Source organism: Mustelus asterias, chromosome 24 (assembly GCF_964213995.1).
Source record: "Mustelus asterias chromosome 24, sMusAst1.hap1.1, whole genome shotgun sequence".
In the NCBI taxonomy this organism is placed as follows: Eukaryota; Metazoa; Chordata; class Chondrichthyes; order Carcharhiniformes; family Triakidae; genus Mustelus; species Mustelus asterias.
The window spans coordinates 37,413,370-37,437,918 of NC_135824.1; the positions used below are offsets into that span (position 1 = coordinate 37,413,370).

The 24,549-nt window shown below is 43.6% G+C and overlaps 2 protein-coding genes across 2 annotated transcripts in view; one reads left to right on the forward strand and one right to left on the reverse strand.

Moving 5' to 3' along the window:
* mthfs (5,10-methenyltetrahydrofolate synthetase (5-formyltetrahydrofolate cyclo-ligase)) overlaps nucleotides 1-24,549 on the forward strand; it is a 132,731-nt gene that overhangs the window by 83,892 nt on the left and 24,290 nt on the right. The window lies entirely within an intron of this gene.
* LOC144511320 (complement C1q tumor necrosis factor-related protein 3-like) lies at nucleotides 2,108-9,583 on the reverse strand. The gene is made up of 4 exons (XM_078241574.1): nucleotides 9,437-9,583; nucleotides 9,270-9,347; nucleotides 5,269-5,362; nucleotides 2,108-3,940 (listed from the first exon to the last, which is right to left on the reverse strand). The coding sequence occupies exons 1-4, from the start codon at nucleotides 9,452-9,454 to the stop codon at nucleotides 3,540-3,542; spliced, it is 591 nt and encodes a 196-aa protein (XP_078097700.1). The 5' UTR covers nucleotides 9,455-9,583; the 3' UTR covers nucleotides 2,108-3,539.

Consider the following 24,549-nt stretch of genomic DNA (forward strand, 5'->3'; position numbering starts at 1 on the left):
AAACTATCATCGATTGTCATAAAAACCCGTCCAGTTCACTAGTATACTTTAGGGAAGGAAATCTGCCATCCTTACCTGGTCTGGCCGACAGGTGACTCCAGACTCTTAGCAATTTGGTTGACTCTTAACTGCCTTTTGAGGATTAGGCAAGCCACTCCAATCAAGGGCAATTAGGGATGAACAGGAAATGCTGGCCTGGCCACTGAACCCACACCCTGGGAAAAAAAATTCTGGATCCAGACTATACCAGTTAATTATCAGTCATTGGTCCGCATTCTTAAAAAATATCAAATCCCATTCCCAGTCGAATGTTTGACCAGTTCCTTTTTCATTAGAGCTTTGCTATTTTTGCAGGGACTCTTTTCTGGAATTGAATCCACATGGCTTTTTTTGGGATAAAGGTGCCAATTAACTTTCATTCCATTTTCCTGAAGCAATTCAAAGTTTAATCATTATTAATAGCAGTGGTTATATTTTATTTGCACTAATTTCTGAGCAGCAAAATGCACCAACATTACACTGGGATCTCCATAAAATCACTTCAATATCCTGCCAGTCGATGTGGCACATGCAGATGTGGTCCCTCCAGATGTGGTCCCTCCAGTGACCCCTTGTCTTGTGGGAATCCATCTGTGGGGTGGTCCCAAGCATCCGCTGACCAATATGTCTCTCTCCCCACCCAGCTGATCCTGTTAATACTTCCCTGTCAGACCACATTGCAATCCAATCATTATCGCTGTATCTCACCAAGCTCAATTTCTTGCCCTCTACATTATCGCCATCCTCCGCCCCTATCCTATTTCTGCTGCCAAAGCTGGAATCCACATGATTATCAGCTCATGTTAACACTTCTTTAATATCTGACTTCCTTGTTTCCCCATTGCTATTATAGAGTCATAGAGGTTTACAGCATGGAAACAGGCCCTTCGGCCCAACTTGTCCATGCTGCCCCCTTTTCTTTTAAAACCCCGAAGCTAGTCCCAATTGCCTGCATTTGGCCCACATCCCTCTATGCCCATCATACCCATGTAACCATCGAAATGCTTTTTAAAAGACAAAATTGTACCCACCTTTACTACTACCTCTGGCAGCTCGTTCCAGACACTCACCACCCTCTGTGTGAAAAAATTGCCCCTCTGGACACTCTTGTATCTCTCCCCTCTCACCTTAAACCTATGCCCTCTAGTTTTAGACTCCCCTACCTTTGGGAAAAGATATTGACTATCTCGCTGATCTGTGCCCCTCATTATTTTATAGACCTCGATAAGATCACCCCCTCAGCCTCCTACGCTGCAGAGAAAAAAGTCCCAGTCTATCCAGCCTCTCCTTATAACTCAATCCATCAAGTCCCGGTAGCATCCCAGTAAATCTTTTCTGCACTCTTTCTAGTTTAATGATATCCTTTCTATAATAGGGTGACCAGAATTGCACACGGTATTCCAACTGTGGCCTTACCAATGTCTTGTTGAAGTTGTACAAGACATTCCAACTCCTGTATTATGTTGAAACTACAAAGAATACGTAGGTGCTGAACCCATGGTCACATTTGTACCGAAATCAGCATCAGTACCCCCTCCCCCTCCCTTTCCTCAATAGTGTTATACCCCTCCCCCATATCTCATTCTCCCATTCCCGGTCTTGTCTCCTCTTCTTCCCCCTCTGTTGACTTGGAGTTTGCATTTGTTCATGATTCCCTCTGTACCACAGCACTGGAGATTTATCAGTGTGATATAAAGTTTTATGGTGATAATTGGTGCAGGTTTCAGATTGTGCATTATCCAGCCCAGTGCCCGTGGATTGGAAGCAGTAACTGCAACCCTGGCTAATTTCTTTACCTCCTCATTAACCCAATGACACTGAATCCAGTTGTCGCCTCCATACCCACCACACAAGTGGAACCAAGCTAATTCGGCACAGGTTAGCGATGGAACCTGGTTCTTGCTTGTGGGTCAACATGACACCATTTACCCACTGACTCATTTGGGGGCATTTTTTACTTTTCTTTATTGAGAGAGTTCAACTTTACTCTGATTCCTCTGTGCTATCATTGTAACCAACTATTGTCTGAATTCCAACACTGAAATAATGAAACGCTTGGAGACAGGAAGGAGCTGTAAGCTGAAAGCTTTATTGAAAAAACTTATGCATGCAGGTGCTTGCGCTGATTATAAATTGTTCTCTTCATTGTATCCACCCACCATACTGACCAGCACGAGAATCATTAGATAACAAAGCTCTGGCCCGGCACCATAACTGGTAGAACTGCACATAGTTCTGTATATTTAAATACCAAGAGCATGTTGTTGTGTCCATTTTGTTCACAGAGTCTAGATTTTCTGTGTTTACCCTGAATATTTTGTGCTTGTTGATTTCCCACTTAAACAACTTGATTGACATATTTTTGTACTCGGGGAGCTGCATCTTCATCTTAAAACTCGCATGACGATATTTTTTCTGCACTTGCTTTAACTGGTTTTACTCAAATGTTAAAATTTTTGTTTAAAGTTTATTTATTAATGTCACAAGTAGGTAACACTGCAATGAAGTTACTGTGAAAATCCCCCAGTCGCCACACTCCGGTGCCTGTTCAGGTACACTGAGGGAGAATTCAGCACGGCCAATCCACCTAACCAGCACACCTTTCGTACACTGGGAGGAAACCGAAGCACCCGGAGGAAACACACACAGACACGGGGAGAACGTGCAAACTCCGCACAGACAGTGACCCAAGCCAGGAACCGAACCTGGGTCCCTGGTGCTGTGAGGCAGCAGTGCTAACCACTGTGCCACCGTACTGCCCAGGTCCCTGGTGCTTGAGGCAGCAGCGCTAACCACTGTGCCACCGTACTGCCCAGCTCCCTGGTGCTGTGAGGCACCAAATTCTCTCCCTTTCTGTCATTGCTGGGATTTTACCAGTGGTGGTAGGAAGGAGAGGAGGGCGGGGCACGACCTGATCAAGCACATTGTGCCCCGCAGAGGACCCATGGTGGCACAGGCCATCTTTGTAGGAAAGACCCCAACACCTCCCCATTTCCCCCAAATAACAAAATAACGCTGTGGCTTCCAGGGCTTGTTCACCCCTGACCTTCCAGCTAGTGAGTCTGACCACTGCTTCCACGTTAAACCTCTGGCACGTCTCCCTGAGTCGTGGTATTCTCCCCCCCATCTCCCACTCTTTGTCCATGATTCCATCTCACTCCCTTAGCCCCTGTGCCTTGGTTTCTCCCCCTCTCTCTCTCTATGTCACTTAAGCAAGAATTAGCTATTTAATGGACCAGTTGCTGGAACACATTCTAATAAAGCGCAGATATTAAGCAGCCCATAAATCATAAACTCTCTTGAAACCAGCCATGATTTCCAGAGACAAACAGGGTAGAGTTTTCTCTTTAGTGTAGGTGGGGTATATGAGCTCAGTGTGATCCCAGTTCCTCTTGGAAAGTTGGGTACAGTTGCTCTTTTCATTGGTCAGAAAATACTGAGTGGTTTGTGATTAAAGACTTCTGGCCCACCAACACACGAGAGAAAATTCCACCCTGACCTTACTGAGCTTGAGAAGCCAGCCAAAATCCTTGGAAACTGAGTGATCCATCCCGACTCCAGAGATTCCCGCTAACAAGCCTGACCCAAACTTGGTCTCCTTTATGGAGTTCCAGGATCACGTTTTTTGTTGAGAGCTGGGAACTATTTTTTGGAAGCACGCTATGGAGCACACTGACTTCTGTTCCACTCTTTATCAGGGCCACATCTGTCTGCAGGCCTCTCCCCGGCAGAGAGGAGAAACTAAAAAAATATAAGCCGCACTTGGGACATGTGAACTTTCCAGTCTCGTTGCTGTACGCCTTTCCATAATTCACGTTGATCACGTCGTAAACTATAGCGTCCACAGGAGTCAGCACATGCGTCATTGTGGAGCGCTGCACATCAAACACCACATCCGCTTCTGACAAAATAGAAAACATAGACTTAGTGTAATAACTATACTAACAGTCCATTTCTTTCTCCAAATTGAGAAAGTTCATTATTAAAATGTAGAAATGCACAGTAGGGGTCTAACACAGTATTGAGCTGTTGCGGTGTGGGTTTTCCACATTAGTGTCATGCTAACCCATTTTTCTTCATTTTGAGGGTTTGAGTCATTCTGAAACTTTCTCTCTTTTTATTCTGATGCTCTGATTAGCTGTAATGCTCAGATTTCTCCTCTCATTTTTCCTGAAGTTGCTGTCCCTTAATAGGCTAGTTGTGTGTGTACCATTACTTTGTCTCCACCCAATTCACTGAGCTTTACTGAGGTGCTGTGGGATTGGGGAATGAAATGGTTCCACTTTCAGGCAACCATGGTCAGCAAAAAGCCAAAATTCCAGGTCAGGCCTCACATAATCTGGTGTAGAGTTAATCTTCCTTACCAAAGGGCAATGTCCTTTTCCACCAACCACCCTTAGCTCTTTCTGACATTAACTGTTTTGTGCTGCAGGCTCAGACTGTTTAGAAATGACTGAAATACTCAAAACTCATTTCACAGCCCAGGAGACTTTCATAGAATCATAGAAACCCTACAGTGCAGAAGGGGGCCATTTGGCCCATCAGGTCTGCACCGACCACAATCCCACCCAGGCCTTATCCCCATAACCCCACTCATTTACACCGCTAGTCCCCCTGCCACTAAGAGGCAATTTACTATGGCCAATCAACCGAATCTGCACATCTTTGGACTGTGGGAGGAAACCGGAGCACCCGGAGGAAATCCACGCAGGCACGGGGAGAACGTGCAGACTCTGCACAGATAGTCACCCGAGGCCGGAATTGAACCCAGGTCCCTGGAGCTGTGAGGCAGCAATGCTAACCACTGTGCCACCGTGCTGCCCTTTCGTCCTATTTCGCTGGCCTTGATTTAAACTCCGAGATTAAAGTCCCCTTTCACCATCTGGTTCCCTATTCAGGTGGCTGTACTCCATTAAAGATTGAGGGGACAATGAGTCTGGAACCTTCAGCATATATCAGTTGCTGGTGATCAGAGACGGAACCCTGGCTCATTTTCTTCCCTCCCATCCCAACCGAGAGATCCCTGGGCAGCCAGGTCTGTATATTTCAATACCTCCCTGGGTTGTGCGTGTAGCCACTGAGCCTTCATCATTCATGACGAGGGGCAATTTGTTAATGACTACACAACCATCATGTTTCTTTCTCATGTTTTTATTTGAAACAGTTAATGTTGTGTGTCTGGTTCTGTCTGTTAAAAATCCTGCTTTTGGTAGTGTTGTCTTGACTCACCATCGCTCCAATAACGAGCAGCTCCCAGCCTGGCTTTTGCCTCTGCGATCAATTTCAATGGGTCACTTGGTCCAATTTCTTTATTAGCCACTCCCTGAAAACAATTGAAAACGTGGAGTAAATGCTTCACGTTTGTTTGTTCCGGCATGACACAGCCAAGGGTCGGGGTTTGCAGGATGTTACACTGGGAGGCATTACACAAAGGAATAGAATCGAGTGTGTAGGAAAGGAAGGACCTACAGCCTTTCCACACAGCAAGTACAATCTATAAACCCAGTAAATCTTTCACAAACTTGTGTTGTGGTTCCCATCCACTCTTTGGCTTCCACATATCATCAACCATCTATATATAATGGATCAAACCTCTCCAGCTCAAAAAGCCAAATTATTCTTTTTATATTTCATTAAAAAAGCTCAAAATTACTATGTTCGGTGCTCCTGAGAAAATTCCTCTTGCCTTTCTTACATTCCCTTGCGGATCTCTTCCAGCTTCATCCTCACCACATTGTTATCATCTGCTAACTGAACTATTTTTTTTATTGGACCTTCAACCTCATTCCTCCTTACCTCCCTCATTCTTCCATTCCTCTTATCGTTTACAGATTTTTAAAATCTAAACTTCATCTCAAGTAATCACTTCTTTTCTTTCTCTTTCCGACCTTTGATGGTGTCTGAATTGGAGTTAATGCCTCTTTCCTGGATTTCTCAATTCAATGAAACCACCCAAGCTGTTTTGCCTTGGAGGTTGTCTAAACCACTTCATATCCTGAGGGAATCTTCTATAAATAATCTCCCGTCCACCTCAAGATCAATCCACAAGTGATATTGTCTCGCTAACTGATCTACGTTATGTATATTTACCAGCTGCAGGCTTCACGTGGCTTCCTTGGTAGTATCAATTCAAAAGCCAGTGAGCAAAGTTGTCCTCTTGAGTTTTTGGGTACAAAACATTAGGAGGGAGCCGGATGGAAGTAGTTGGGTTGGAGGTTCGTATAAGAAAATTGAAAGTGAGCGATTGATTGTACATCCAAAACACGGCACATCCAAGTTTATATCCATTAAATTAAATGGTAAGCAAAATGGGGTTGGATCTATATTCCCTGAAATTCAGAGGAACGAGAGGTGAAGGGACTTGACAGGGTCAGTCCTGAGAGAATGTTTCCTCTCATGGGGAATCTAGAACTAAAGGGCACAGTTTTGAAACTAGGGGTCTCCTCCCATTTAAGGCTGAAGGAAGGAGGAATTCCTTCTCTCACGAGGGTCGTTATTGTTTGGAATTGCCTTCTGCGGAGAGTAGCGGAGGCTGGGTCATTGGATATACTCAAGGCTGAGGTAGACACATTTTTGATTGACAAGGGAGTCAGGGTTATGGAGGGACTGGCAGGAAAGTGGCCTTGATCAGACCTGCCATGATCTTATGGAATGATGGAGCAGGAGTGAGGGGCCAGATGGCCTACTCCTGCTCCCATTCCTTCAGTTCTAATGGGGGAGGCAGTGTTATGGGCACCTGCCTCTCCCTGCTGGATTTTTCAGCCAGGTTATCTGTGTGTATAAAATTTGTAGATCCAAATGCTGAAGAAAATATCTGCCCCACCATGTTCCCACAGCATTCAATCACTTCTTTTTGTACTTAATCTTCTAACTTTCAGTCCCATTCCTAACCAGGTGTTCATTCAGCTGTTGCATAAAGATATTAATGAATAAAAAATGCCACCAGTCCGGCTCCACTTACCTTCTATTAGATGAAAGATGAAATTAGTTTTCTTTTGTAAAAACTTGCCAATGTTACACCCCCAAACCTTCAGATAATTCACGCTGCTTCTTCTGCTTTCTTTCTGTGGTAAATTGTTAATATTATGCTGGAGGAGATTACACGGCGAGGAATGGATATGGCCATGCGAGGATTTAAATTCACTGATGAGAATTTTAAATTGGAGATGTTGGGGGAGTGAGGAGCTGCAATCGGTGAGTTTAGGACAAGATTGGTTGGTTGGATCAGACTTTCTGATGGGTTTGTGAGGGAGTTGCACTGCAGCGTAATCCCCTTGGGCCAAATGGCTGTTTCTGTGCTACTCATTCTATGTAAATATTTTTGGATTCAATCGAGCCTTCACAAAAATAAAGTAAGCAGCAAAGGTTCCATATAACACATTAACGCGTCAAGCATTCCTTTCCACCTCAGGCCATTTTCCTGGTGATCCGGAGAGAAGGTCAAAGTGATCAATCACCCTGTTCTGGGATTTCAAAATCAAACACACGTTTTCTTATGATGTGAAATGTGATTAAAAATGCCCATTTGTCACCAGGGCAGCTTGGTAGAGACAGTGAAGGCCAAATAGTCAGTCAGCTGTCTGACTTGGAGTCAGGTAGGACACGATGGTTCAGCTATGATAGAGTCCAGGCCACCGACTTTAAAGGGCACAATCTCTCCACTCAGAAACAGGCTCTCAGCCCTCAAAAAATGAAATAGTGCCCCCCCCCCACCCCAAACCAGGAAAACACCACCAACCCGTTAGGATGAAACAATTGGGGAATTGTGATTCGGTGGGCAAGGGGAAGGGAGCAAAGTGGTAGAAAGGCAGCTGACTGGATGGTCTCGGTCTTACTGACAAAGATATCCAAGAGTTCCTTGCACATGTTGGAGGTGAGGATGGAGGAGACAGGACAGAGGGGTTTAAAAAGAATGTTTGCAGTAGAGAAAAGGAGCTGGGCATTTTCTTTGCATGCCAGGCCAATCCTGAAATGGTGAGTAGTTATGGGAGATGAGGGCAGAAACATAGAACAGTACAGCGCAGAACAGGCCCTTCAACCCACGATGTTGTGCCAAACCTTTTCCAAAACCAAGATCAAGCTATCCCACTCCCTATCATCCTGGTGTGCTCCATGTGCCTATCCAATAACCGCTTGAAAGTTCCTAAAGTGTCCGACTCCACTATCACAGCAGGCAGTTCATTCCACACCCCAACCACTCTCTGCGTAAAGAACCCACCTCTGATATCCTTCCTGTATCTCCCACCATGAACCCTATAGTTATGCCCCCTTGTAATAGCTACATCCACCCGAGGAAATAGTCTCTGAAAGTCCACTCTATCTATCCCCCTCATCATCTTGTAAACCTCTATTAAGTCGCCTCTCAAACTCCTCCGCTCTAAACCTTTTCTCATAAGACCTACCTCCCAAACCAGGCAGCATCCCGGTAAATCTCCTCTGCACTCTCTCCAATGCTTCCACATCCTTCTTGTAGTGAGGTGACCAGAACTGCACACAATATTCCAAATGTGGTCTCACAAAGGTCCTGTACAGTTGCAGCATAACCCCACGGCTCTTAAACTCCAGCCCCCTGTTAATAAACGCTAACACACTATAGGCCTTCTTCACGGCTCTATCCACTTGAGTGGCAACCTTCAGAGGTCTGTGGATATGAATCCCAAGATCTCTCTGTTCCTCCACATTCCTCAGAACCCTACCTTTGACCCTGTAGTCCGCATTCAAATTTGTCCTACCAAAATGAAACCAATAATACTTTGTGATGCAACATGATCTGGCGATGAAACATTTCGTCCTCTCTCTCGCTCTGAATAAGAGCCAATGGACTTGAAACGCTAACTCTATGGGCGGGAGTGTACGGCCTCGCTCATCCCGAAATCGTAAAATCCCGCCCAAGGTCAAGGGACCTTTCTGTTGTCCGCCCCTTGCCCGCTCTGATTCCCGTGGTGGGCAGGATGGTAAAATTCCGGCCTCTGCACAGATGCTGCCAGACCTGCTGGCTTTTTCCAGCATTTTCCGTTTTATTTAAGATCTACCGCTGAACGGCTTAGCAAGTCCTGATTCGTATCTATTGCCTTGTGGACTGAGGGATAAGTATAAAACAACAGGAGAATGTGACAAGCAGGGAGAGACAGTAACTGAGAGGAAACTAGAGAGAGATGAATGTTTTGCGAGGCAAAGAGAGAACAGGTGAAATATAGGAAAGACACATACAATTAATTTCCTAACCTTACCTGCACATTTTCTAGCACATTCTCAATGGCGCCAGACTGATAGGTACAGTGAAGAAGGATTAAGCACAACAAATTCCCCTGAAATAAAAGAGAACAAACTCAATTAAATTAGATAGAAGGAACCATGTGTGTAAAGCATTGACACAGTCATTGCCATTTGTACTTACTAATCGAAAGGAATCCATTCCTCGTGGCTTCAGGACAACAATGCTTTCTCTTCAACTCCTTTCTGAACTTGATGTTGTTGAACCTATGCTCGATCTCCGGGTTTTATGGCTTTTAACTCGGTCCAGTTCTCACTTTTTTTCTCAATCGCGTCAGACAGGATGTGCACTCAACTCTGCAAGTTTTTGCCCCTTTGTTCAAATTTTAGAATGAGCAGTTGCTCTAGCAGCAACCACTGCCCAATGTTAGTCAAGATCTTTACAGACCCACAGGTGTGAAAACCAAAACATGTTCTGCATGTCCTACAAATTCTAACACCTCGAGGCGTTATCTCCAGTAGCAACCAAGTGTCATTCAACTACCCAGGAAGGAATGAAACATTTTCACCTCATGTGTTCAGAACATCATTGTACTAGAATCACACTTTTTTAAAATTTAAAATTTGCATTTATTTTCAAAACTGGATATTCCAACGTTTATTTCAGGGGTTCGCAAACTTTTTTCACTGGGCCGCACTTTCGGAATAAAAATTTGCTCGTGCCACACCAAATTTTTTATTGATAAGAAATACATTCAAAAACAAAAAAAAAGAACTCCTACCAGTGCTTGATTCATAACATAGAACACAACTACTTTATAATATGATCATGGGACATCCAGAAAGTATAAAACAATGCAGTTACATAAAACCATGATTCATTCCCAAAATATACTTATTGACGAGCCTCTTACATATGTAACCTTAAGTAAGTATATGAACTCATTGAGAGGTGTGAGCTTGTTTTTGTCGGGTAATCTCATTTATATTAGGTCAAATTTGAGACGAACTCTTATCTCCTCATCAACACAAAGAGGCCTTTTTTCTGGTCTTTGATATTTGTCAGAGCTGAAAATCCCTGTTCACAACAATATGTCGTGGAGAACTGTGAAAGAATAGCTAATGCTCTTGAAGAGATGCGTGGATACTGTTTCTGGTTGTATATCCAAAAAGAGTCCAGTGGCATACTCCCGTGTTTCATTTTCAAGGTGCGATCACTCGAAATGCAGGTCATTTCCTCCTCCTCCTCATCCAATGTCAGACCTGAACAGCTGGAATTCGCAAAGGGGTCTCTAACCAGTCGAATTTTTCTGGAGACAACGATGGGAAGTAATGATCAACCTTTTCTACCAGTGTTGCAAGATGTTCCTGTATGAGGCCGTACAATTCATTGCTCGTTTTAAAACGTTTTATCAGTGGGAACATTTCGAGATTATGTTGCATCGCTCTTCCGAGCCAGAGCTGAAGCTTTTTTTTTAATGCAGTTAGTTTGTCTATAGTTGTGAGGATATTGTCATCGCGGCCATGCATACTGGCATTGAGCACATTCAACCGGGAAAAGATATCACCCAAATATGCCAGCTTTGCACACCAGTCATTGTCATCCAGTTGGTGGTACAATGGGTTCCCTTCTTGTTCCAAAAATTCTCTTAATTCGTTCCTCAGTTCCAACACTCGATTTAAAACTTTTCCGCGGGACATCCAGCGAACCTCTGAGTGCAGAATTAGGCATTGATGTTTTGATTCTATGTCTTTGCAGAGTTGAGCAAATAACCGCGCCTTTAGTGGTTTTGCTTTGATGAAGTTCACAATGTGCACAGTCTGATCTCGAACCAACTTCAAATCAGCTACAAGGGTCTTGGTGATTAATGCCTCTCTGTGTAAAAAAACAGTGAGTTGATATTACATCTGGATTTTTCTGTTTGATGAGTGCCGCCAAGCCTCTCACATTCTCTATCATACATGGCGCTCCATCCGTACAAATTCCAATACAAGAATCCCATGAAATCTCAACTTTTTCCAAATACTCAGACAAGGTTTGGAAAATATCTTGTCCTCTGGTATGTTTTTCAAGTTCCTTGCAAAATAGAAACTGTGTGATTATTTCGTCATTGTGAATGAATCTGATATAGGCAAGCAACTGTGCTTTTCCACTAATGTCGGTCGATTCATCAACTTGAATGGCAAATTTAGAATTCTTCATACTTTCGGAAACACGCTTCTCAATATTAGCTGACATATCAACTATTCTTCTGAGAATTGTATTATCAGACAAAGGAATTTCCATAACTTCTCGCTCAGCATCATCACCAAACAAAGTTTTCACAATCAAGCTGCAGGCAGGCTGAATCCATTTTTCAGCTATTGTATGTGGTTTTGTCTGTTGAGCAATCAATTCAGCCACTTGGTAAGATACAATCTGCATCTTATCTGAGACTGTCATTCGTTTTTCGAAATATGATCGTTGGCATTTCTGCTGTTCCAAAAGCCTTTCAAAATATTGAACATCCTTGTTCGCCAGATTTCCATGCTTTGACAACAGATGTCTTTTCATCTTGCTTGGGACCATATTGGAATTGGAAAGCTTCTCACCACAGATCAAACACAAAAGCCGAGGTACATTTTCATCTCCAGTCCATGTGAAACCCAGACTCAGATAGCTATCCATATATTGTCGACAAACTTTCTTTTTTGGAGGTTTGCTTGGGCCTGCTACTGGTGTAGAATTAAACAACTTCTTCAGCACTCTGTTCGAACGGTGATTCTGGATCACAACGTGGACTCGGATCATCCTCAGCATCACTTGATGCTCTTGCTCTCACTTTGGAAAAATATCTATCCATGTTTAAATGTTTCTTTTATTGTCCTCGAATCTTCCCGCCATACTTGCCATCCTCTCTCGTCGCACCAGTGTGGCACGCCGCACCCTTTGGGAACCACTGGATTATGCCCTCTGGTCCTGAACTCTCCCACAAGGGGAAACAACCTCTCAGCATCTACCCTCTCAAGCCCCCTGAGAATCATATATGCCTCAATAAGATCACCTCTCATTCTTCTGAATTCTAATGAGTACAGGCTCAACCTCTCCTAATAAAACAATCTCTCCATATTCGGGATCAACCTAGTGAACCTTCTCTGGACTGCCTTCACTGCCATGGAGTTTTTCCCCCCAATTTCCATTGATTCAAATGTTGCTTGTGCTTTTTGATGCCACCCATCAGCCTTGAAGTCAAGGGCAGTCGCTGTCATCTCAACTCAAATGGCAATTCATAATTTATAACTGAGAATGATAGATCTTTGTTAACCCAGGTATTTAAGGATATCAGACAAGTGCAGATGTAAGGAATTAGGTTGCAGATCAGCCTTGATCTCATTCAATGGCAGAACAGGCTTGAGGGGCTAAATGACCTCCTCTTGTTTCTGTGTTCCTTCCTTCTCTGCACCCTTTCAAAGCTCAAATTTTGTGATCTGTATCCTGTACTTCCCGATTTGCCTTCTCTCCTGATCTTAGTAGTTTTCAGAATTCCTTGTGTGTGTTTTTAAAAATGTTTTGACTGGCCCATTCATCTCTGAAATTTTCTGTGCTTTGTTTCAGTCATGATAAAGTCGGTAAAAATACCTCTTGAGGCTGGTATGAGTCAAAATAGAGTAAGGCTTTATTCTCACAAGCTTGCGGGAGAACCTGACCCCTTGAAAGCGGAAGCCAAAGTTCTCCCTGAACACAAGAAGTGTGGACTTTATACATCAGGGTTCCCAATACAAGTCATGAAGCAAAGTCCAGTTAACAGTCCTTGATCATAAATTATAGTTCCTTAAACAGCTTCTGATACACTCTGGTTTATGGTTAGAGACTATCTGGTGTCCTTGGGTCATAAAGCACAATTCTCCTGGTAGTTGTAGTCAAGATGCAACCTCTGGTCCCTCGCTCTTCCCGTGGCCTTTCCTTTGAAGTGACTGTGTGCGATTGCAGCTGTCCCAGTGGGGGGAGTCCTTCAAACGGCCATTCTTGCACTCTATCATTTGGTAGCTGTTTAAATGTGATATAGTTGATCTGATCTTTGTTTAAATCATACACAAGCCTATGGGAAAGCAAGACTTACCACCCAATATCTATATTTAACTGTCCGTTTTATCAGAATGATATAAACAAGCAAGGGAACCATGAACAAATGGCTTATACTACCAGGAGCAACATAAACAAAGGGGAGACTAGCCATAAGGAAGGGTTATGTTTGTGATACATTCCAGGTACAAAGTTCAACCTTTTAGGTACAAAATACATTGAGTACAAAAAAACATTAACCCTTTCCCTTCTTCAATCCCCCCTTTTGGTCGGGGACAAGTTCAAACAGGGCCCCATGACCAATTCAGAGCCAAAGGTTACCAATATATATGGGCCTACCCCCTTCGTCAGGATGTCTGCCCTTTCTGCTTGCACTCGGCATAATTCGGGCTGTTCGTTCAATAATGTCATATAAATACAACAAGCAATAACAATGACAATTAATACAATTAACCCGTGCATCAGGTATGATCCCCACGACCTGAACCATTGCCCCAGCCATCCCGGAGAGTTATAATTATGATATTGGTTCCCTTCACCTTGTTTTGTCATCGTCACTCGTTTGATATGATCTGCCAAATGAGTTATATTTTCCGAAACATCTGGGATATACGTGCAGCATTCGGATTCAATTATTGCGCACATTCCTCCCTGGAAAGCAAACACATAATCAAGTGTCAATTGGTTCTGTAAAGCAACAGTCCAGATAGCTACAACCTCAGCTGATACTTCAGAGAAGGCTGTGCTCACCTTCTCGAACCTGTCTCTAGTTTCATTTGCAATTCTCTCCAAGGTCGAGGCCATATGTATAAGTTCCTGTGCTGCTTTTGCTGTCCCATAAAGTGGGAAAGCTATCATAAAGAACCGTTCTGTCTCACTCATGGTGAATATAGGGTACCACATATGCTAAATAACACAATCCTACCCAATCCCAAGGAAGCCATGGGTCGGCATTGTTTCCACATACAAAATAGGTACCATTATATGCAGTCATGCTGTTCATATAAGTAGAGGAGAGGCTGACCAGGACATCAGCAGTGGGGCAATGGATTGTAATCTGTTGCACCAAAGCCCAGGCACCACTGGTGACAACCTGCTGGGTACAGTAGCTACGGCCAACAAGTATGGCTCCGTTTCTTACCAAGCAGATAGATCCCCCCCTTGTTGCTTTTTCACAACATGCCTGATGGGGTTTTAAATGTCACTTTTCTTGTCCCGTCTTGGGTTCCATTCTGATCCAAAATCCCCTCTACTATTCCCGGAGTTGACAAAGGGATAGGGAATAAAGGACTTTCCCCCCTTTCCTTCGTGCATGGGAATATGTAAGCAGACCCAGCACTTGCTCAAAATTTTGACTGCAATACATATAAGTGAGACATATACATGAAAGTTTTCATGTGATAGGGTCGGATTTTAGAGGATTGGTACAATGATCGCTTGGATCGACCAAATCTCGTGTTAATGTACTCATCCTCCTGAACCCTCTGCTGATGCCAGGTACAGGTTGATCCCGGTCACTCAGCCAAACACCGAAAATTCCAGTTACACCACATTACATTGCATGGGAGACCCCAATCACCTTGCCCCTCCAACAGAGTTGGCAACATGGCACGGTTAAGGAATCCCAAGCAGCAGTCCCTACGGGTTACCTCCCAGGGACTTATTCCATGTGTCGGAAGGTTACAATAGACAGCCATCGTTCCAGAGATGCTTGCGATGCTCTATCCTCAAGTCTACACAATTCCATCTATACTTCCCCTCCGTAACTAGCAGGGCAAGGGTCGTGAGAAGCAGCAAGAAAATCATCCTATCACTTAACTAATAACCCGCGCGACCCTTATACAATGGTCCAAAGGCTATATCGCCCGCGCGCCACTGCCCGCGAACCCGTTCAGCTTGCTTGGAGGTCAACCGTCTCACATATCTGTGAATTAAGCACACTACACAATTTTAACCTCATAGGGCCCTTCCATTTAGGGGCGAACCCAGGTTTGTCAAGTAGTGCTTTTACTAGGACGCAACTTCCCGCCCGTCAGGGAGCATTTCAAGCTCTCTCTCTCTCTGTGTCTCTTTGTTCCGGATTGTCTTTTACCAATTTGCGCATCCCTTTTAATTGGGTGCTTAGTTCCAAAACATATCTCCTGAATTCATCTTTTAGTGAATCTACATCATCGCCCATTAATTCATAGGGGGTTAATCCGGTTGTCCGGTTTGTGGTAACTCTTAGCCTCATCAGTATAGTGGGCAGTACCTCTGTCCACAATTTTCCCGATGTCTGTATGGCTTTAGCTAGTACATTATACATTTAACTACACACTCCCCTTCCATAGAAAGCTTAGTGTGAATTAAATAACACTTTACACTGGTTTTTTTTGGCTGCAGTTGGACATCTATTCATTTGTATATAATCTCATCAAAAAACATCGCATTCCCCATTAAAATCACATACCTTACAGCTCCAATCTTTATATAATGTACCCCGACATTATCTCTAATTTTATTATTACAAAATTGGTGAAGGCTTTTCAGGATTTTATTTGATTTTCGGGTCTATATAGCAGTGCTATACTGTATAATAAAAATAATCAAGCGGCAGTTGTATCATACCACCTTACACAGCAAAACCGTAATATCCAAGCCCTTCTTAATTCAAGCCGTTTCCAATTTTAAACTGAGCTCCAGATCAAACCCCCCCCGCACTCGAGGAAAACATCAGGCACCAAATCAAAACCAAAGTAGGTACAATACATACTAGTTAATTAATCAGAAACATTTTGGTTTGATTTTAACTGGCTAGATTTTAAGCTTGACAGTGCTCAATATTTGGCAAACTGAACAATAGATAGCACATAAAATTCCAATGGCAGTACATAATTTTAACCAGGTTACAAAATATTAAACTTTCAGACATTCGTAAGGGCAATTTGCATTGGCAACTAAGATTTAATAAATTAATCTGCTGGAACTTGAAATAAACAGAATTACGATTCATTTCACTTAAAATATTTTAAACTGACTCATAGACAGTACATTTACCTCATTCTTTTGTTCTTGCGTATCTACTTTTCCATAAAATTACTTAATTTCTTCTCCCAATTTCTCAACTAACTCTCTCATAATCTTCACTTCAAGACAAAGGAGCGAGCACATGGTTCCGTCCAAGGTTTAAATCCTTTCTTAACAAAATTCAAACACAGGTTTAATCAAAATTCAAAATGGCTATTTCCAACTTCAATTTCTGTACTTCGATTTCGAAATTTCAATTTACCTTCTAATTTTATTTAAACTCTGTACCAAACCCTCTGTTGTAAGATCACAGTAGGGAAGAACATCAAAACAAACAACTGTTAAACACACATGGAAGCTTCCAACACTCATTCAAACTTAACATCTTAAACTGAGATGTAAGTAAAACATTTAAAAGAATACAGAGCTTGGATTAAGACAGTCACTTTTATTCTTCTTTCTTCCAAACTGTAATTAAAACTCAAAACAGAAGTAAATTCAAAAGAAATCTTATCACTTTAATCTTTAACAGTCTTAACACCTCCCCAGCTCTCCTGAGGCTAAACTAAGGTCATTTATTACCCGTAATAAACACTCCACAAGAACAAACAAAGGCTTCAACAATTCCTGCTCTCAATTTAATACAACAACAACCACCTACATTTGACTAGAAACCAGATCACACAAACACACTGAAATACAAAAACTAAGATCTCTCCTATCCACCTCCAGGTATGCCATTAGCCCATTCTACCAACTCATCATAGTTCGGGGTACTGAGAATTCCCATTTTAAGGATTTTTTGGTGAACACTAAAGAATTCATCCTTAAAAGCCTGGATGAACGTTCGATCCCCTTGACCTGGGTTTCCTTGTCCAGAGCACTCCTGATATACCTGGAACAACCATCCCCCACATTCAGAAGCTCCTTCCCCTTTTAACTGTTTCATTGTGGTTATTCTGCTCCAGTTAGTGGGAGCATTCCCTACCACTCTCTGAATTTCGACCTTAAACTGGGCGAAGGGTGTCTGTTGGGCACAATCCTGTGCTGGAGGAGCGGCGGGTCCACCTGCTACCTGTCTCCACTTATCCGCTGGACAGGCTGCCCTTACCAGCTGGTGTACGTATCTCAGGTGTAATTGGCGTCCTGCCAAGATTGTGTCTAATTCTTCCCAGAATTTAGTGTTTTGCGCTTCTAGGTTGTAATTTACCCAGGGAAGCCATTATCTGCTGCCTCTCACCTGGGGTGAATGGTTCATGATTTACTTTTGGCTGTGCATCTGTTCCCCCTTGGGTTACTAGCACTAAGTTGCGTTCTAGCACTTCCCACTCCTCTGGAAGAGCGTTTAGTCCCTCTTGGGTGAACTCATAAGGAGGTAGAGGAACAGTTTCCCCTCTCCGTAGCTTTTCCTCTAATACTTGGTTTTGTTTCTCCAGTTCCTTTACCCTGCATTCTAACTCCCTAATCCTTTCTTTATCCTCACTCCACTTCTTAGTAGAGGCGACTGCTTGCTCAATTAGTCCAGCTAATTGATGTATTAACAATACTCCTATTTTCTTTGTCATGTTTCTCTTTTCTTTATCCAACCACTTATGCTGTTGGCCCAGAGGGTAGGATAAGTTCCACCCCCCTTTTCTCATCTGTTTAATGAATTTGTTCCTCTGAGTCATACACTCATTTATCAGGGATTCCGGAAGTCCCCACTGTCCTTGTGCTCCTGCCATAATACAGATAAGTTTTATACTCGCCACCTGGAGCCTTCTATTCTCCCTTCTCGCTTTCCCACTCCTAGGTCGCTCTTATCAGAGTCCGGTGTTACCTGTCAGGGGTGATCAAATCCCTCCGTACCACCGCTTACACTATTAAGCTTACATTAAGCTTACTTCTACTCAGGTGATCCGTCAGACAGTTTCTCTTTCTCACTCACATCTGAACATCACACTTCAGGCAACTTTTCCTCCAGTCTTTATACCCACTTGAGTATTGAAGACAAATGCCTCCTTGTCCGTATATGTTCAGTTCAGACGTCTTTCACTGTCACACTCTCTCATCACATATCACTCATCACGTAAAGAGTGCCTTTGGTACATTGGCCTTCATAAATCGGAGTATCGAGTATAAAAGTTGGAGTGCCTCACAAATTTGATAGAATTTTTTGAGGAGGTAACTAGGTGTGTTGATGAAGGTAGGGCGGTTGATGTCATATACATGGATTTTAGTAAGGCGTTTGATAAGGTCCCCCATGGTCGGCTTATGATGAAAGTAAGGAGGTGTGGGATAGAGGGAAAGTTGGCCGATTGGATAGGTAACTGGCTATCTGATCGAAGACAGAGGGTGGTGGTGGATGGAAAATTTTCGGACTGGAGGCAGGTTGCTAGCGGAGTGCCGCAGGGATCGGTGCTTGGTCCTCTGCTCTTTGTGATTTTTATTAATGACTTAGAGGAGGGGGCTGAAGGGTGGATCAGTAAATTTGCTGATGACACCAAGATTGGTGGAGTAGTGGATGAGGTGGAGGGCTGTTGTAGGCTGCAAAGAGACATAGATAGGATGCAAAGCTGGGCTGAAAAATGGCAAATGGAGTTTAACCCTGATAAATGTGAGGTGATTCATTTTGGTAGGACTAATTTAAATGTGGATTACAGGGTCAAAGGTAGGGTTCTGAAGACTGTGGAGGAACAGAGAGATCTTGGGGTCCATATCCACAGATCTCTAAAGGTTGCCACTCAAGTGGATAGAGCTGTGAAGAAGGCATATAGTGTGTTAGCTTTTATTAACGGGGTTGGAGTTTAAGAGCCGTGGGGTTATGCTGCAACTGTACAGGACCTTGGTGAGACCGCATTTGGAATATTGCGTGCAGTTCTGGTCACCTCACTATAAGAAGGATGTGGAAGCGCTGGAAAGAGTGCAGAGGAGATTTACCAGGATGCTGCCTGGTTTGGAGTGTCGGTCTTATGAGGAAAGGTTGAGGGAGCTGGGGCTGTTCTCTCTGGAGCGGAGGAGATTGAGGGGAGACTTAATAGAGGTTTATAAAATGATGAAGGGGATAGATCGAGTGAACGTTCAAAGACTATTTCCTCGGGTGGATGGAGCTATTACAAGGGGGCATAACTATAGGGTTCATGGTGGGAGATATAGGAAGGATATCAGAGGTAGGTTCTTCACGCAGAGAGTGGTTGGGGTGTGGAATGTTCTGCCTGCAGTGATAGTGGAGTCAGACACTTTAGGAACATTTAAGCGGTTATTGGATAGGCACATGGAGCACACCAGGATGGTAGGGAGTGGGATAGCTTGATCTTGGTTTCAGATGAAGGTCGGCACAACATCGTGGGCCGAAGGGCCTGTTCTGTGCTGTAATGTTCTATGTTCTATGTGTTATGGTACGGTTATATAAGGCATTGGTGAGGCCGAATTTGGAGTATTGTGTACAGTTTTGGTCACCTAGTTACAGGAAGGATGTAAATAAGATTGAAAGAGTGCAGAGAAGGTTCACACGGATGTTGCCGGGACTTGAGAAGCTGAGTTACAGAGAGAGATTGAATAGGTTGGGACTTTATTCCCTGGAGCGTAGAAGATTGAGGGGAGATTTGATAGAGGTGAATAAGATTTTGATGGGTATAGATAGAGTGAATGCAAGCAGGCTTTTTCCGCTGAGGCTAGGGGAGAAAAAAACCAGAGGGCATGGGTTAAGGGTGAAAGGAGAAAAGTTTAAAGGGAATATTAGTGGGAGCTTCTTCACGCAGAGAGTGGTGGGAGTGTGGAATGAGCTGCCAGATAAAGTAGTAAATGCGGGGTCACTTTTAACATTTAAGAAAAACTTGGACGGGTTCATGGATGAGAGGGGTGTGGAGGGATATGGTCCAAGTGCAGGTCAGTGGGACTAGGCATAAAATGGTTCGGCACAGACAAGAAGGGCCAAAAGGCCTGTTTCTGAGCTGTAATTTTCTATGGTTCTATATGATCACCTCACTGTAGTTTGGCTCACCCTATTAGGTTCAGAACTCTATTCCAGTACCCAGGTTGTGGCCATTCAACCTGAGCCCACAAACAGAGTCCTGCAAACAGATCCCGGGGGTCTCCCGGGTTTCGGCACCAAATGAAGTCGGTAAAAATACCTCTTGAGGCTGATATGAGTCAAAATAGAATAAGGCTTTATTCTCAGAAGGTTGCGGGAGAACCTGACCCCTTGAAAGCGGAAGCCAAAGTTCTCCCTGAGCACAAGAAGCGTGGACCTTTATATATCAGGGTTTGCAATACAAGTCATGAAGCAAAGTCCAGTTAACATCCTTGATCATAAATTATAGTTCCTTTAACAGCTTCTGATACACTCTGGTTTATGGTTAGGGACTATCTGGTATCCTTGGGTCATAAAGCACAATTCTCCTGATAGTTGTAGTCAAGATACAACCTCTGGTCTCCCGCTTTTCCCGTGGCCTTTCCTTTGAAGTGACTGTGTGCGATTGCAGCTGTCCCAGTGGGGGGAGTCCTTCAAACGGCCATTCTCGCACTCTACCATTTGGTAGCTGCTTCCTTTGTTTAAATCATACACAAGCCTACGGGAAAGCAAGACTTACCACCCAACATCTATATTTAACTGTCTGTTTTATCAGAATGATATAATCAAGCGAGGGAACCATGAACAAATGGCTTATACTCCCAGGAGCAATATAAACAAAGGGGAGACTAGCCATAAGGAAGGGTTATGTTTGTGATACATTCCAGGTACAAAGTTCAATCTTTTAGGTACAAAATACATTGAGTACAAAAAAACATTAACCCTTTCCCTTCTTCACATGAGTATATATGGGAGTTTTGTTATGGATGCGTTGACATCTGCAGGATAGCATGTTGGAGTCTGCATGTTGGCCCCATGCTTCCTAGAACCAATAATATCACTTCTCAATTATTTCTATTAGAAAGGCCTTGTCTTGATCAAGCGGCATTGGGCTGAGACATTGGGCTTAGCAGCTGGGAGTGTTTGCCACTTTGCAGAGTGTGATTTTGGGTGTGGTGACATCGACCATTATTTACCACAACATCACTTCAGTTTGCGATAATATGGTATGCAGACAGGTCAAAAAGTTAGAAACCTGTCCATACTATTTAAATTGCAATTGGGAAGACAATTAAGGTCATTAGTGACCCAATTCACAGCTATAATATGTTCTGAAGGCAATAATGTGCTTTCAAGGTGAGAATAAGGACAGGTGGGAATCCATTTTGATTGGGTGGGTTTTAAAACTGCAGCTGAGAGCAGAGTCTCAGCTTTGCCATGAACATTTAATTTATTGTCGGGATTGCTCATGTGAATGAGGAGAGGAACCTTAAATACTGCGGGTGCTCGAACCTGAAGCAAAAACAGAAAATGCTGGAAAATTCTCAGCAAGTCTGACAGCATCTGTGGAGAGAGAATAGAGCCAACGTTTCGAATCTGGATGACTCTTTGTCAGCGCTAAGGGCAAAGAAAAACAGAAAAGATTTATACTATGGGTTGGGTGGAGGGGGGGGCTGTAATAGGGCAAAAGGAATGTAAACGAGGATGAAGATGGCTGAAAGGTGCTAAAAGTGTCCATTAAGAGATCAGAATGTGTGAATGGCAGAACAGAGTTGCAGATGGTTAAGGCAGTTCGCCTGAAGGGGATGGAGGGGCAAGAAGGAGAGCGGGAATAGAGAAGTGAAAAAATGGAAGAGAGGATGATGATAAAAATGGATGAATGAAATGAAAAGAAACAATAGAATAAACTAAAATAAATGGAAATGGGGTGAAGGTGGAGGGGAGTGTTCATGCTCTGAAATTGTTGATCTCAATGTTCAGACCGGAATGCTGTAAAGTGCCCAATCGGAAGATGAGGTGCTGCTCCTCCAGTTTGCGTTGGGGTTCACGAGAACATTGCAAAAGGCCAAGGATGGACATGTGGACAGGAGAGCAGGGTGGGGTGTTGAAGTGCCGATGACAGGAAAGTCTGGGTCCTGCTTGCGGATGGATCGAAGGTGTTCTGCAAAGCGGTCACCCAGTCTGTGTTTGGTCTCTTCGATGTAGCGTAGACCGCATTGGGAACACCAAATGCAATAAAGCAGATTGAAGGAGGTGAATGTGAAGTGCTGTTTCACCTGAAAGGGGACCTGGGATGGTGAGCAGAGAGGAGGTAAGGGGACAGGTGTTGCACCTTCTACGATTGCATGGGAAGGTGACGTGGGCAGTGGGGTGAAATTTTGTGAATATTGTTTCAGCAGGAGAATCAGAGGGCTCTTTTAGTTGATTTTTTTCCTGCCCATTATGTCAGAGGGTGTGAAGTCATTGAGGCATTTAGGAATTGTAGTCTGAGTTGGAGACAAAACCTCCACTGACGAGTTGAGAAGGATTAAGAGGAGAAGGCCAAGAAGGAGAGGCAGGCTCAGGATGCTGCGGTTCTCCAGGAAGGGGGCAGAGCAGATAACAGAGTGCCTAGATCTATCACAGAGGGGAGGTACTCTGAGGGTCAGGAGGGACCCAGAAACCCTCACTAGAGGCACAGATAATCTTAAACTGGCTCAAAAGTAAAGACAGAGATTTAACGATCTGTAACTGAGTCAGGCTCAGGAGAAGCCTTGGGCTTTTAAGAGGCACTGTGACATCACTTTGTGAAATTCTCTCAGGGGAGATCACATCCAATTGCATTGGAGTCACCCCCTATGCCTGTCTCATGGATGGTGACAGTGGGTTAGAAGCTGAACTCCTTTGCAACAGATTCATTCCAGGCAGCTTGTGGAGAACTTCATGGGATAACACAGCCTGCTGAACACCATTGTCAAGGTGTTCACATGTAATTCTCCAAAGGGCTGGGAATTGCATCTCATTCTCACAGGATTTTGACATCATTTGGATCGAGCAGAAGGACTTGCAGCTCTTGCAGATTTCCCCAGAGTCCAGGAAACCATTGACTGCACACATGTAGCCATTAAATCTCCTGCTGGACAGCCCTACACCTTCATATATAGGAAGACATTCCATTTGATCAGTGTTCATCTGGTGTGTGACCATAATCAGTTAATCATGCAGGTAAATGCCAGGTAGCAGTCATTATGCATATATGCTTAGGAACTTATAGATTCCAAACCTTTACAGCAGCGATTCGTTGAAGGATAGCTACTTGGTGATAAGGGCTATCCACTGAAAAGATGCCTAATGACACCTGTGAGAGTAGTGATAGTACTATTTTGATATATTTTGAATTTAAGGTGGGGCTGCTTTTCAAGGAAGTGTTTTGTTACAAGAGTCGATTTGTCTGAGAAAACATGCAGCAGAAACTAAGCATGCAGGCTAATAACTGATTTTAGTTAGAAATGTGTGACTGTGGAGTTAATAGACCTTTTGTTTATTTAAGTTCTCCTGGGATTTTAAATTAGGTGTGCAGAGTCATGTGGTTAATGGGAGGAGCTAAGTTTGCAGAAAAAGAACTCTTTCATTTTCATTTTTTAAAACCAAGAGCAGTTGCCATCTGAGCTGGTAGAAGAAAGAAGTGTCTCCCTGTCTGTCTCCCTTTCCAGCAGCTTTGTGAAAGCTCCATGACTGGTAACCTAAGTCACAATGAGAAGTCTCACAACACCAGGTTTGTTTGGAATCACGAGCTTTCGGAGCGCTGCTCATTCATCAGGTGAGTGCCTGCGGTGGATGTGGCTCCCTGACAGAGTGCCTAGATCTATCGCAGAGGGGAGGTACAATGGTAGCCACACCATCACCAAGACCATGGTGGAGCAGGTCACTGGGCTCCTAAAGATGTGATTCTGATGCCTGGAAAGATCTGGATTTGCATTACAGTCCTCCCATTCAACTGTGTTCCTGATGGTCGTGGTTTGCTGTGCATTCCAAAACATTGCCATCCATAGAGGAGATAGGATTCTGACACACCAGATGGGAGCCAATCATCTGACGAAGAAGGCGATGATGCGTTGAAGGACCTCGGGCAATGATTTGATTTGATTTATTATTGTCACATGTATTAACATACAGTGAAAAGTATTGTTTCTTGCACACTATACAGACAGAGCATACTGTTCATAGAGAAGGAAAGGAGAGAGTGTAGAGTGTCGTGTTACAGTCATAGCTAGGGTGTAGAGAAAGATCAACTTAGTGCAAGGTAGGTCCATTCAAAAGTCTGATGACAGCAAGGAAGAAGCTGTACTTGTGTCGGTTGGTACATGACCTCAGACTTTTGTATCTTTTTCCCGAAGGAAGAAGGTGGAAGAGAGAA

What these genes read in the sequence shown, in the direction of transcription:
- LOC144511320 (XM_078241574.1), bottom strand. An exon ending in ATGTGCTAGAAAATGTGCAG is followed by an intron (nt 5,363 to 9,269) that starts GTAAGGTTAGGA and finishes AATTGTTTTCAG; the next exon opens with GGAGTGGCTAATAAAGAAAT. An exon ending in TGCTCGTTATTGGAGCGATG is followed by an intron (nt 3,941 to 5,268) that starts GTGAGTCAAGAC and finishes CTATTTTGTCAG; the next exon opens with AAGCGGATGTGGTGTTTGAT.